General features: G+C 57.9%; 2 protein-coding genes across 2 annotated transcripts; one reads left to right on the top strand and one right to left on the bottom strand.

The window, feature by feature from the left end:
- BESB_079470 (putative translation elongation and release factors (gtpases)) lies at positions 1-2,976 on the top strand (the record flags this gene model as incomplete). The annotated part of the gene is made up of 1 exon (XM_029366309.1): positions 1-2,976. The coding sequence occupies one exon, from the start codon at positions 1-3 to the stop codon at positions 2,974-2,976; it is 2,976 nt and encodes a 991-aa protein (XP_029217740.1).
- Positions 2,977-4,713: 1,737 nt separating this feature from the next.
- On the bottom strand, positions 4,714-8,478 carry BESB_079460 (ubiquitin interaction motif family protein; the record flags this gene model as incomplete). The annotated part of the gene is made up of 7 exons (XM_029366308.1): positions 4,714-5,093; positions 5,497-5,798; positions 6,325-6,406; positions 6,711-6,774; positions 7,033-7,101; positions 7,593-7,704; positions 8,306-8,478. 7 exons carry the CDS (start codon positions 8,476-8,478, stop codon positions 4,714-4,716), a joined length of 1,182 nt encoding a protein of 393 aa, XP_029217739.1.
- Between the last annotated feature and the right edge of the window lie 2,617 nt (positions 8,479-11,095).

The following is an 11,095-nucleotide window of genomic DNA, read 5'->3' as shown; positions in this document are numbered from 1 at the left end:
ATGAAAGTCCCCTTCCCTATGTCCTCCGCCTGTGTTTCCAGCCTCGTCTTTTCTCGCAGAGTGGCTCCTCTTTGTCTCTTTTGCGTCGTTTCAAGTCTCGTCTTTCTTTTCAAAAATGTAGGGCCGCGGTGCGGCTCCATCGGCTGTGCAGCCACGCCAGTCAACCGCAGGTCCCCTCTGCACTCGTCCTCCTCTCTTTTCGCTCCTCGCTCTCCTTTTGCTTCTCTCTCTGGTTCTGCCTTCGCCTCCTCATCAGTCCTGCAGTATCCGCGGCGAAGAGCGCCTCCCCTGCATGAGCCACAATGGAACACCCGACGGGCGCATGCGGCCGCGCGACCCGCGTTCGCCTTCGCGTCGCCAGTATCCGAGGCTTTCTTCGGGAAGTGCTTCCCGCTTCCATCGCCGGCTGTCGTCTCTCCCGTCTCAGCTGCTTCTCGCTCTCGTGTGGACAGGCGAGCCGCGGAGGGTCGCTGGCAAGTGCGCGCCTGGGCTCCGCTCCGAGCTGCGTTTGCGGCTTCGCGGCCGGCATCGTCGGCTCAAGCTGTTTCGAGCGCCGTGAGCTCTTTTCAGAGCTGGCGCGAGTCTCTGTGTAGCTCCTCTCCGCGTGCGTCGCAGCGGCGTCTTCCGCACGGTTCGTGCGTTGGTCGCGCGTCTTTCCTCTCCGCGCGCGTGCGCTCCCGTCGTCTCCTAGGGCACGGCTTCCTCCGCGGCGGTCGCGCGTCGTCGGCGCTGGGCGCTGCGCCGGCCTCCGCCTCTCTCTTTTCGTCTTCTTCGCCGAGTGTGCCGCTGTCTAGGTACCGCAACATCGGCATCATGGCGCACATTGACGCGGGGAAGACGACGACGACCGAGCGCATTTTGTTCTACACGGGCGTCTCCTGTCGCTTGGGCGAAGTGCATGACGGTGAGGCGACGATGGACTTTATGGCTCAGGAGCGCGAGCGGGGGATCACGATCACGTCGGCCGCGACGACCTGCTACTGGGAAGGCATGCGGCGGGACTTTGCGCCGCATCGCATCAACATCATCGACACTCCAGGCCACGTCGACTTCACCGTCGAAGTCGAGCGCTCCCTGCGCGTCCTCGACGGCGCGATCGGCGTCTTCGACTCGGTCGCTGGCGTGGAGCCTCAGTCGGAGACAGTCTGGCGCCAGGGGAACAAATTCGCGATTCCGCGCCTCGCGTACGTGAACAAAATGGATCGGCTCGGCGCGGACTTCTGGGGTTGTGTGCGGCAGATTCGCAGGCGCCTCGGCAGCAACGGCGTGCCCGTCCAGCTGCCGATCGGGAAGGAAGTCAGCTTCCGCGGCGTGTTTGACCTCGTTCGCATGCGGGCTGTCTACTGGGACGAAGATTCGCTCGGCACAGAGTTCGTGGAAACTGAAGCGATCCCCGAAGGCATGCAGGAGGAGGTGGCGCGGCACCGTGCCCGCTTGCTCGAGAGAGCTGCCGAGGGCTCCGAGGAGCTGATTTCCAAGTACCTAGAGACCGAGACGCTGTCCGAGGAGGACATCCGCGCGGGGCTGCGCATGCAGACCCTGAAAAACCAGCTCGTGCCGATTTTCTGCGGGAGCGCCTTCAAAAACAAAGGCGTTCAGGCCGTGCTTGACGGCGTTCTCGACTACCTGCCCTCGCCGCTGGAAGTCCCCCAGCCTGCGGAGGCGATCAAGAAGATCCACGAGGCGTTCCCAGGCGCGAAGGAAGACCCGACGAGCGCGCCGCTCTCGGCTCTTGTCTTCAAAATGACAACTGACCCGTTCGTCGGCGTGCAAAACTTTCTGCGCGTCTACACGGGCGAGCTCCGCCCCGGGGACGTTGTGATGAACGCGCGGACGGGGAAGGAGGAGCGCATTCAGCGTCTGGTGCTGATTCACGCGAACGCGCGGAAAGACGTTTCCTGTCTGCGGGCAGGGGACATCGGCGCAGCACTCGGACCCAAGGAATTCCTCACCGGCGACACGCTCTGCCGCGCGAAGCAACCTGTCCACCTCGAGCGCATCGAGTTCCCCGACCCAGTGATCAGTCTGGCGGTCGAGGCGAAGCTGCGCACTGACCACGACAAGATGACTGCGGCGCTCGCCAAGCTGTCGCGCGAAGATCCCTCGCTGAGTGTCGGCGTGGACCGCGAGACGAAGCAGCTGATTCTCGGCGGCATGGGCGAGCTGCACCTGGAGATCGTCCTCGATCGGCTTAAGCGCGAGTTCGGCGTGGAGGCCGCCTCAGGCGCGCCGCAGGTGGCGTATCGCGAGACGATCTCGGGCGCAGGCACGGGTCGCGGCAAGTACGTCAAGCAGTCTGGCGGCCGCGGGCAGTACGGAGACGTCTGTCTCTCCATTGAGCCGCTCCCGCGCGGCTCGGGGAACCAGTTCGTGAACGCGATTCGTGGCGCAGTGATCCCGAACGAGTTCCTCCCCGCCGTCGAGGCCGGCGTCATGGAGCAGCTGCAAGCCGGCGTGCTCGCCGGCTACCCGCTGACAGACGTTCAGGTGACCGTCTTCGACGGAACCTATCACCCCGTGGACAGCTCTGAGTTGGCTTTCCGCATCGCCGCCTGCCTCGCGCTCAAAGACGCCGCCAAAAACGCGGGGCTCGTCCTCCTCGAGCCCATCATGGCGCTCCACGTGATCTCGCCGCAGAGCTACGTGGGCAGCGTCATCGGGGACCTGACCTCGCGCCGCGGAGTCGTCCAGCGCGTCTCCAGCCAGGAGTTCGCCGGTGAAGCAAGCGACGACGTCTACGACGCCGAGGGCGAGACCGCTCGCGGCGCCGCAGCCGAAGAAGGCGAAGGCATCACCGAAGTAGACGTCCTCATCCCCCTCGCCGAGATGTTCGGCTACACTACCGTCCTCCGCTCCCTCTCCCAGGGCCGCGCGACGTCCAGCATGCAGCTCGCCAAATACATGCCCACGCCGAAACACATCGAAGAGCGAATCGTCGCAGACCGAAACGGCGTCGCCCGTACCCTGGCCAAGTGACGCCGCTCGCCGCAGCCAGAAACGCGGTCGACACCCTGCGAGGTCAACACGCAGCGATGAGCCGCTCTGGAAGGAGGCTGAAGCCCCACGGAGACACGGAGCAGAACAAATGCAGCTAGAAGGAGGCGAGAGCTCAAAAAGAAGCAAATCCGCCTCTCTTTTAGAGGCGCGCTCGCGGCTGGGCCCTGGCGAATGAATAAAGAACAGGAGGTCGTTGTGTGCAGGGGAGTGGAGGAGTGAATTTTACAGGCCGAGGCATATTAGCGGGCAGCGGCGCGCGTGCGAAAAGCGACTGCTGAGGTCGGTGACACGTGGAAACCGCAAGGAATGTATCCTTTCTCTGAAGAGCAGAAACTAGATTTCTACTCGTTTTTCCCTTCCAAGCGGAGGCTGGCGCACATCTGTGCGTGTGACGGCGCCACCCTCGCGTCTCTCTCTCGCCCGGGGAGTCACTGATGTCTCCTCTATCGTTCGTCTTCTGTCGCGTCTTCTCGCTTTTCTCTGTGTGTCTCTCTTGCTGCAAGGTCCACGGTCTAGCGCGCGCAGATGCGCCTCGCAGTGCCCACGCCTCGCTCGCGGGGACTCCAAAAACAAGTTGAAAAATTTTACGTATGCAACTGAAAATATCTGTGTGCAGTGCAACGAAGTGAGCCTCTAGCAGCGCGCAGACGAGGCCACGGCTGCCGCATCGCAGGGCTGAATGCTGCGGAAAGGTCACAGCGGCTGGTACAGAGGAAGACCGAGATGGGCGAGACGCAGCAGTTCAAAAGGACAAACGTGGGGGGAAGGTTGTGAGGAGACGAGAATGCGAACGCAGAAAAAGAAGAGAGGCTACACCGTAGCGACAGATGACAGACGGTGGATGTCACGCGCGAGAGAAAGAGCACGATTAAAAGAAGACACCTAGAAGTTCTATGTTAGTGTTCGAGTTCCTGTGTTTCGAGGCTCGAGACGTGAATAGCGAAACAGCGACGGACACAGCAAGACAAGACAGTGGAGACACGAAGACGTTTGGTAGGGAGAGGCGCGGCTCGCGCCCTCGCGCCCGCGGCAGCGAGCGAGGAGACATGTTTTAAACGCCGGACGAAGGAGAAAGCTCCAGAAGTTTCGCAGAAAAGACCACAATTCTGGGGGCTTCCCCGCTGCTTGGGTGTTTGAAACAGCACGCCCGTGCGCTCGCATCGACGGCGAGTTCAACAGGCGTCTGCACGTTTCGCCGGCGTCCTCCGCGAGACACACAGGCGACAAAAAGCAGGCAAGGCGAATGAGCATGCGCTGAGAAGACTGCGCATGTCGCCCTCCGGGGTCCCCGCGCCGTGAGAAGCACACGAAAAACGCACACTTCTGCCTCGCTTCCGAACGCCGCCTACGGGAGACGAGGCGTCCTTGACAACGCCCCGCTCGTCGCGTGCGGTCTCCGGAGCGACGACGAGGCAGAGGGGTGCCCCCAAGAAGACAGACGCAACAGCGAGGAAAGCGAGCGCCTCTGGCCACCGCGAAGCGCGGCCTTCACTAAAACGTCTTCTTGTGTGTGCGCGCCGAGAGACCCTTCTGAACTTGTCTAGATTTGCCCCCCGAAAGACGCAGGAACGTCATATTTGCCGCGCCTCTCAGTCTCGAGGCCTCCTTTCCATAGGCCCCGCTCTCGCCTCTTCCGCCCTTCCCACCTCCCCTCCGCCCCCCTTCACGCGCGTCCCTCTCTCCCTCTCGGCGCTGCGTCGCGGCCTGCGTTCGCGTCTAGCTCTGGCTCTCGCCGTCTTTCGGCTTGTCGCCGCCGTCTCTGTTCTGGTCAGCTGCGCGGAGAGCCTCCTGGAGCCTGGGGTCGGTCACATCTACGCCCGGGAGCGTGTCGAGGACGCCCGCCAAGTTCGCAGTCTCGTTTTGCTCCTCCGCCGGCTGTGCCTGCGTCTCGGCTTCGCTCTTCTCCTTCCCCTCGCCCTCAGCGGGAGGTGCCGCCTCCATCTCGGCGTCCTCTGCAGGCGCGGCCTGCTGGCCACTGTAGTCTTGGAGAGACAAGAGGAGGGCCTGCCGCAGCTCGTCGTCGATGTCTTCCATCATCTCGATCTGCGCCGCCGTCGGAACGCCGGAGCCCTCTGGGCTCGCCGAGGAAGCGGAAGCTGCTGAAAAACGCAGAGGAGACAGACGCGCGGGGGACTGCCAAGCCGGCTCGCCGTGTCTTCAGCCGACTTCTCGAGCGAAAAAACGAAACCAATCAGGCACCTCGCTCACGAAACTGCCCCAGAAACCACACAGACCCGTCTACGATCTCGCCACGGAATCCCGCGCTTCAGTGCCGTCTCCTTTAAACGTGCTTGCCAGCCTGCGGCTCCGCCGCGTCAGCTGGCGCCCCCAGCGGCCAGCGTGTGTATGCCTAGTGCTTGTCTACCGGTCGCCACATCAGTCTAGGACGCCAGATGACAGAGAGACGGCTGCTTCTTGCCCAGGGTCGTTCTCTCGAAGTTCGCCTGTATCTGCTTTTTCTGCCTCTTCTCTGCGTTGCGGGTTTGACCTCTCGCTCACCCGCGGGAGTTCCCTGGAGCGCGGGCGCGCTGCCGCCGTCGTTGCCGCTCTGCTCCTGCTGCACGCGCGCTGCGCGGTTTTGTTCCTCCTGAAGCGAAAGCTGAATCGCCATGAACAGCTCGGGGTCGGTGTTGGGGTCGACGCCGAAGTCGTTCATCGCGCCCGCCGCGCCCGCCGCCTCTCCGCCGGGGATCGACACGCCCCGCGGTCCAGCGCCGGTCTCGGGGTCGCGGAGCAGCGTCGAGCGCAGAATCAAGTCGCTCAGCAGCTGCCCGGGCTCAGGTCGGCACTCCAACAGGCAGCTGCGCCACAGAAAACGCAAGGAACGCCGCCGCCTCCACCTCGCAGACCGATAAATAGAGACATATACTGGTGGATCTATGCCTCCATCTGTCTACATCCGTGCCTAGACCTGTATCTATACATGTCTCCACTGATCTGTGTCTTCATCCATGCCTGTCAAGAGTCTGTAGACAGATATATAGACTCTAGACAGATAGCGATGAAGGCATAGATAGGTAGAGACATAGACAGATATAGCTATACGCATAGATATAGGCAGACGTAGACACAGATCTAGACAAAGATACAGATACAGAGACGCGTGCTGCTGTGTGGATGCGTGGCTTATAGCGCGTGCAGGGGGAAAAAAGACGCATAGCGACGCGCAGGTCGTTATATTCGAGGAGACCCAAAAAAGCGCATGGAAATGGAAAAAAATGCAATCAAGCAGTGAAGCACATCACTCGGGCGCGCTGTGTATCTTTCTCCGCCCACATGTATGGAAATGTGGAAACAGGCAGGGCGACGCCGCAGGCAGCGACGCACCTTGTTCCATTGCTGTCGACAGCTTCGTGTAAAACCTTCAATCTCTGTGCATTGTGATCCACCTCGCCGAAGCTTATCAAATCTGAGAAAACGAAAAAGCAGGAAAAGCGCACGCGGTGCTCTAGGATTTTGCGTCAGACACTCACAGGATGGGGCCGCCGAGTCCCCAGAGGTCGCCATATATCGAGACGAAAACATCGACGAGAAGGAGCGACAGGGAAAAACATTACAGGTCTAGGTCGATACATGCGAATGTTGGGAGAGTGAACGTAGGTGTGCATCGCATGCATGTATGCAAAAGCGTCTCAACAAAAACAGAAAAAAACGCGAGAGCGACGACAGGACATTGCGTTGGGGCGATGGCAACGCTTCTGCCAGAGTCTCACCGAGAGCGACGTTGTTTTTCTTGAGTTGCTTCCCGAGAAGAACGAGCTGCTTCTCGGAGTTTTTCTGCGGCAAACGACAACAGAGCAACTCGCGAATCCCTTATCTTGAAGTGCAGAAAGGCCCACCAGATGCGTATCGAAGCGCAACGCGTTGTCTACCGGCACGAATGACCGCAGTTTCTGCAGTTTTTTTTTAGAAAAAAGCAAAACGAGTTAGGGAGACGCCATCTCCGTAAAGCACAAAGAAACTTGATGCGATCACCTGACATGCACCGAGGTTTTTTCGCTATTTCCTCGCTATAACGGTCGCGGGTGGACTCACCACTGGGCTGCCGACGAAGGCAACGATGCGCTGCTTCTGGTTTTTGTTCATTCTGTGCTTCAGCGCGAGCTGAGACGAAACGAAGACAGGCAAGGAGCGTCCGGTGTGGAGCGCAGAAATGTGGGACTCAGGAGCCACGCAAGGCAGCACAAATAAAAGCATCTGCGCTTTCGCATCCGTGCAGAGCGTGGAGCAACCCTCGCGTGAGAGGAATGAAATGCCGGAAAGAAACGCCGGAAACTTAAGAAAAAGAAAACGAACAGCAGCTGAAGACGGCCAAACGGGAAACTGGGGAAAGCGAAGGCGCTGCGAAGGACGGGATCTCGCATCCTATTCCTGCAGGCGAGGTGTGTGCGTATGGCTTTACGGCTTCTTATAAAGATGTATATTTGCGGTCTTTCAGTAGAAAATGCAAGGTTAAGGAACTTTGGGAATACCAGTCTGGTGCTCACACGACACATGCAAAGACGCAGGCTCCCCCGTAAGCGGATGCAGCGCGTCCTGTGCGCTCTCAGCCTCACAGGGCGAGGACTTGTTTTTAAACTGTTTCCGCCGCTCACCTGAGCAATTTGGATGCCGCGCACGAAGTCTGAGTCACCGCCACACCGCAGGCCGTGCAGCGACGAGAGCACCGCGCCCATGTCGTTGGTCGGCGACAGATGGACAGAAATCCTGAAAAAGGAGTTAAAAAGCGCCGAAAATCGCACATTGGTGTTGCATAGAGAGCCACGCAGCGGCGCACACACCCTGGCAGAGACACACATCCACCGACATCCACAGGAACGCGTCTCACCAACATGTTTGTGTATATATAGATGCATATGCGCTATATATATATATATATACGTGTATATGTAAGTATGCTTACACATATCTGCGTGATTCCGTGAACGCACGCAGAACAGATTGGAAGCAAGCATACGCGCAAGCTCAAAGGGTGATATTTCGATCACACAAGGCAACAATGGCGACAAACGTTTGTAGCGCCACGGGAGAGCGGAAGGCCGACACAGGCGACAGCGCCACCCTCGAAGACTACGGCAAGCGAAATGTGAGTGGAGGCAGAAGGCGTAGCGGATAGACGCACTTCAAGAGAGCACATGTGCACGAATCAGGTAGATCCACGCACGCTTGGCACGCCCGTCAGCCCTGGAGACAAACGATCCGCCTGTGGCCTCACAACGAAAGCGTGGCAGCTCAATCGCCGGTGGCTAACAGGAAGCGTACGCGCGAGCATAGAAAAGGAACAGCAGCCCGTGCACGGAATTCTTACCTTTCTCCGCCGTACGTGAGGACGCCGACTGCGTTCTCGTGGTGCATGCTTGTCTTTGCGCCGGCAACGAGGCCCGCAGCCTCTTCCTGCGCCGCCAAACGCGAAGGAGCCAAGTCTCCATCTCGCGCGTACGCGCTGTTGTCGATGCAGATCATAACCGCCTCCAACACCATTTTTGCATAACGTGAAGAAAACAGGAAGCCGAGGAGAGGCAGTAAAGAAGAGGAACCAAGCAGGAGGAGGAGGAGGAGAGAGTGCGAACAAGGCGAAGAAGAGTCGACGGATCGAACGGCGAGTAGGCAAAGAGGCGGCTCCAGGGGGGACGCAGAGACTTAAGAAGCCAGGCAAAAAGCCCAGCCCTTACAGAGGGAAAGTTCGTGTTTCCTGTGCGTTTGCAAAATATTCCTAGTTACAAGCCGGCTTGAAATCTCTGAGGTCCAGGTCACCAAACGCACAAGAGACTTCCGTGTACAGAAATAGACATGAGAGAATGGGAAAGGGACGTAGTTCGATGCGCGGTGAAGAGTGCTGCGCGAAACAGAAAAAGTGCTGTCGAGAAACGCAGAAAGCTGAGTGCGTCAATGCATACGCTTGCTACATGTGGACGAATGTAGGCACGCGTTGCAGCTGGAGATGTAGAGATGGAACAGCGCAGGGTCCTCGCCAACGAGGAGGGAGGCATGAAACACAAGTCAGCCCTCGAAGCTGCATCAAAAAACTACATGCAATGTGTGGATATTGGTTTTCTGGTCCCGTATTCTTAGTCCACGTGATCCCAATGAATATCACGTTCGCGAAGCTGCCCCAACTCAGGCAGAGGAAAACACAGGAGAGAAGACTCCCGCGGGGAACGGACGGGCACTAGACAGCAAAAAAGAAAGACAGCTCTGAAGGCTGCCAGGAGAACAACAGACGCGCTGAAGTGGCTCAGCGGAAAACCAAGAAAGTTGACGAGGGAGATGGCGGACGAAATCGCGAAAGCATGCAAGACACACGGCGCAGAGGAGGACGGGCAGTCCGCGGCGCCTGCTTCGAGGGTGGCAGGCAGAGGAGGGACGAAGAACCTCAGAAAACGATATTTCCCTTCTCACTCACAGCAGCCTCCTTTCTCGTGGTGAAACTGCGGATTCTTGCAGAAGATGCACAGGTGACATGGAACGTGTATGTACACCCCCCTCTCGTAGAGCGCAAACCATCCCTCCAGAGGAAGATAGCGGGCAGCGATGTGCAGATAAAGAGCGCGGGACCGTTATTGTCTTGTTTTTCTGCAGTCCTGCTGGGCAGTAGCATCGTGTTGAATTTAGACTCGTGCAGGTGAGCCCGCATGTTTCAAAACAACGAGAGTTGAAGCAGGGTATTCCATGTTTCGCTACCCGCCTTGTGCATTCTGACTCGGCCGTGAGACAGAGCACGCGATGACTGGCACGTCCGTGTCAACGAAGTAGTGCTGAAGAGAAGGCGAGGAATGGGGGAAGAACAGAAATGAGAAGCATACCGATATTCCGTTCGGAAACAACAGTGAGGTCTCATAGGCCGCGTCGCTTCGCTGGACGAGGCAGGGCAATCGCACATCTGAGCTTATTTTTTGCCCCGACAACGAGACTTTGTACTCGCTCACCTGCTGAACAAAAACTGAGTGAAATCACATAGCCGAACGCTTATGCCGGACCTGCACAACGTCGGCGGTGGCTTACTCGTGTTTCACCCCTTATTCGCGCGAGTTTTCAGTCACCGTTGGAACTCAGGGTAGGCAGTCCCCTTGCGGGCATACCCCGCTCTAGACAACTCCATCTGTGTTTATGGTTGGGCTGAAAAGTGTTGACCACTCTCCTTTCTGCGAACGGTCGTATGCTCCTTTCGCACGGACACTACATGCAAGTGAATCCGGGTGCTGTAACTGAAAGAGTCGCTCCAGATCTGTTGTCAAGTTGCCCGCTATGTGCATACACTATTGAAGGATACTACATACTGTAGTACTATCACGGCTCTTCCAAATGAATTTCGTGGAACACGTATAAGTCACATCTCTGAGAGCCACTAATACGCAATCACCCAACTCAACTCAAGTACTGGAACTACAGGAGCCGATACGGCTATCTTATCCACCTCTCGCGATGCTTTATTCTTTGTCTCGCTTATTGACAGTCCCTTGTCTCTGTGTGGCGTTATCAGGCTATGTGCATTTGTGCCACTCTCTCTCTGTCTTCCCACATCCGCTTGTTTCGCCTCTACGGTGCCCGGAAGCAGAAGTTGCCATGACCCGCAGGTACCGGTCGAGTACCTCTCTCTTCAACGCCAGCGTCGATGTCTCGTTGTCTGGTGTCGTGATCTACTCTCCTCAAATTCCTAATTCCGAGCTCCGCAAGAGCTGTTCGGACAGGTTTGATCCTGGTCGGTAACGAACCTTCAAAATGTATACTAGTCGTTTAGCTCCTGGTGTGTACTGCTGAGACAAAGGAAATACATACCTTATTCAGCTATGATAATTTCAAATCATCTTTCCACAAGAGGGCGAACCACGGTAGCAAACCTAATACTTCTGAAGCAATTGTCTCAGAGAGCAACGCTGTATACCATCCGCTGTCACCAGCAATGTGCAGCGGCCCCGTCACTATTCCCAGTCGCTGCAGAGGATGTTGCCGGCAGGTCGGTGCTTCTGTATCTCTTCCGCGGCTTCTGTTTCCCGTACGGGCGGCTGAAACAAGATCAGGAATGACATAGCATGATACATATATATCGTCAAAAAAGCGGGTGTCCGAAACGAGTGTATGGCTTCACCTGGCAGGTCAC

The sequence above is a fragment of the Besnoitia besnoiti genome, chromosome VII (assembly GCF_002563875.1).
Source record: "Besnoitia besnoiti strain Bb-Ger1 chromosome VII, whole genome shotgun sequence".
NCBI lineage: Eukaryota > Apicomplexa > Conoidasida > Eucoccidiorida > Sarcocystidae > Besnoitia > Besnoitia besnoiti.
Note: the sequence above shows the minus strand (reverse complement) of the source record. Positions and strands in the feature narration are given on the sequence as shown.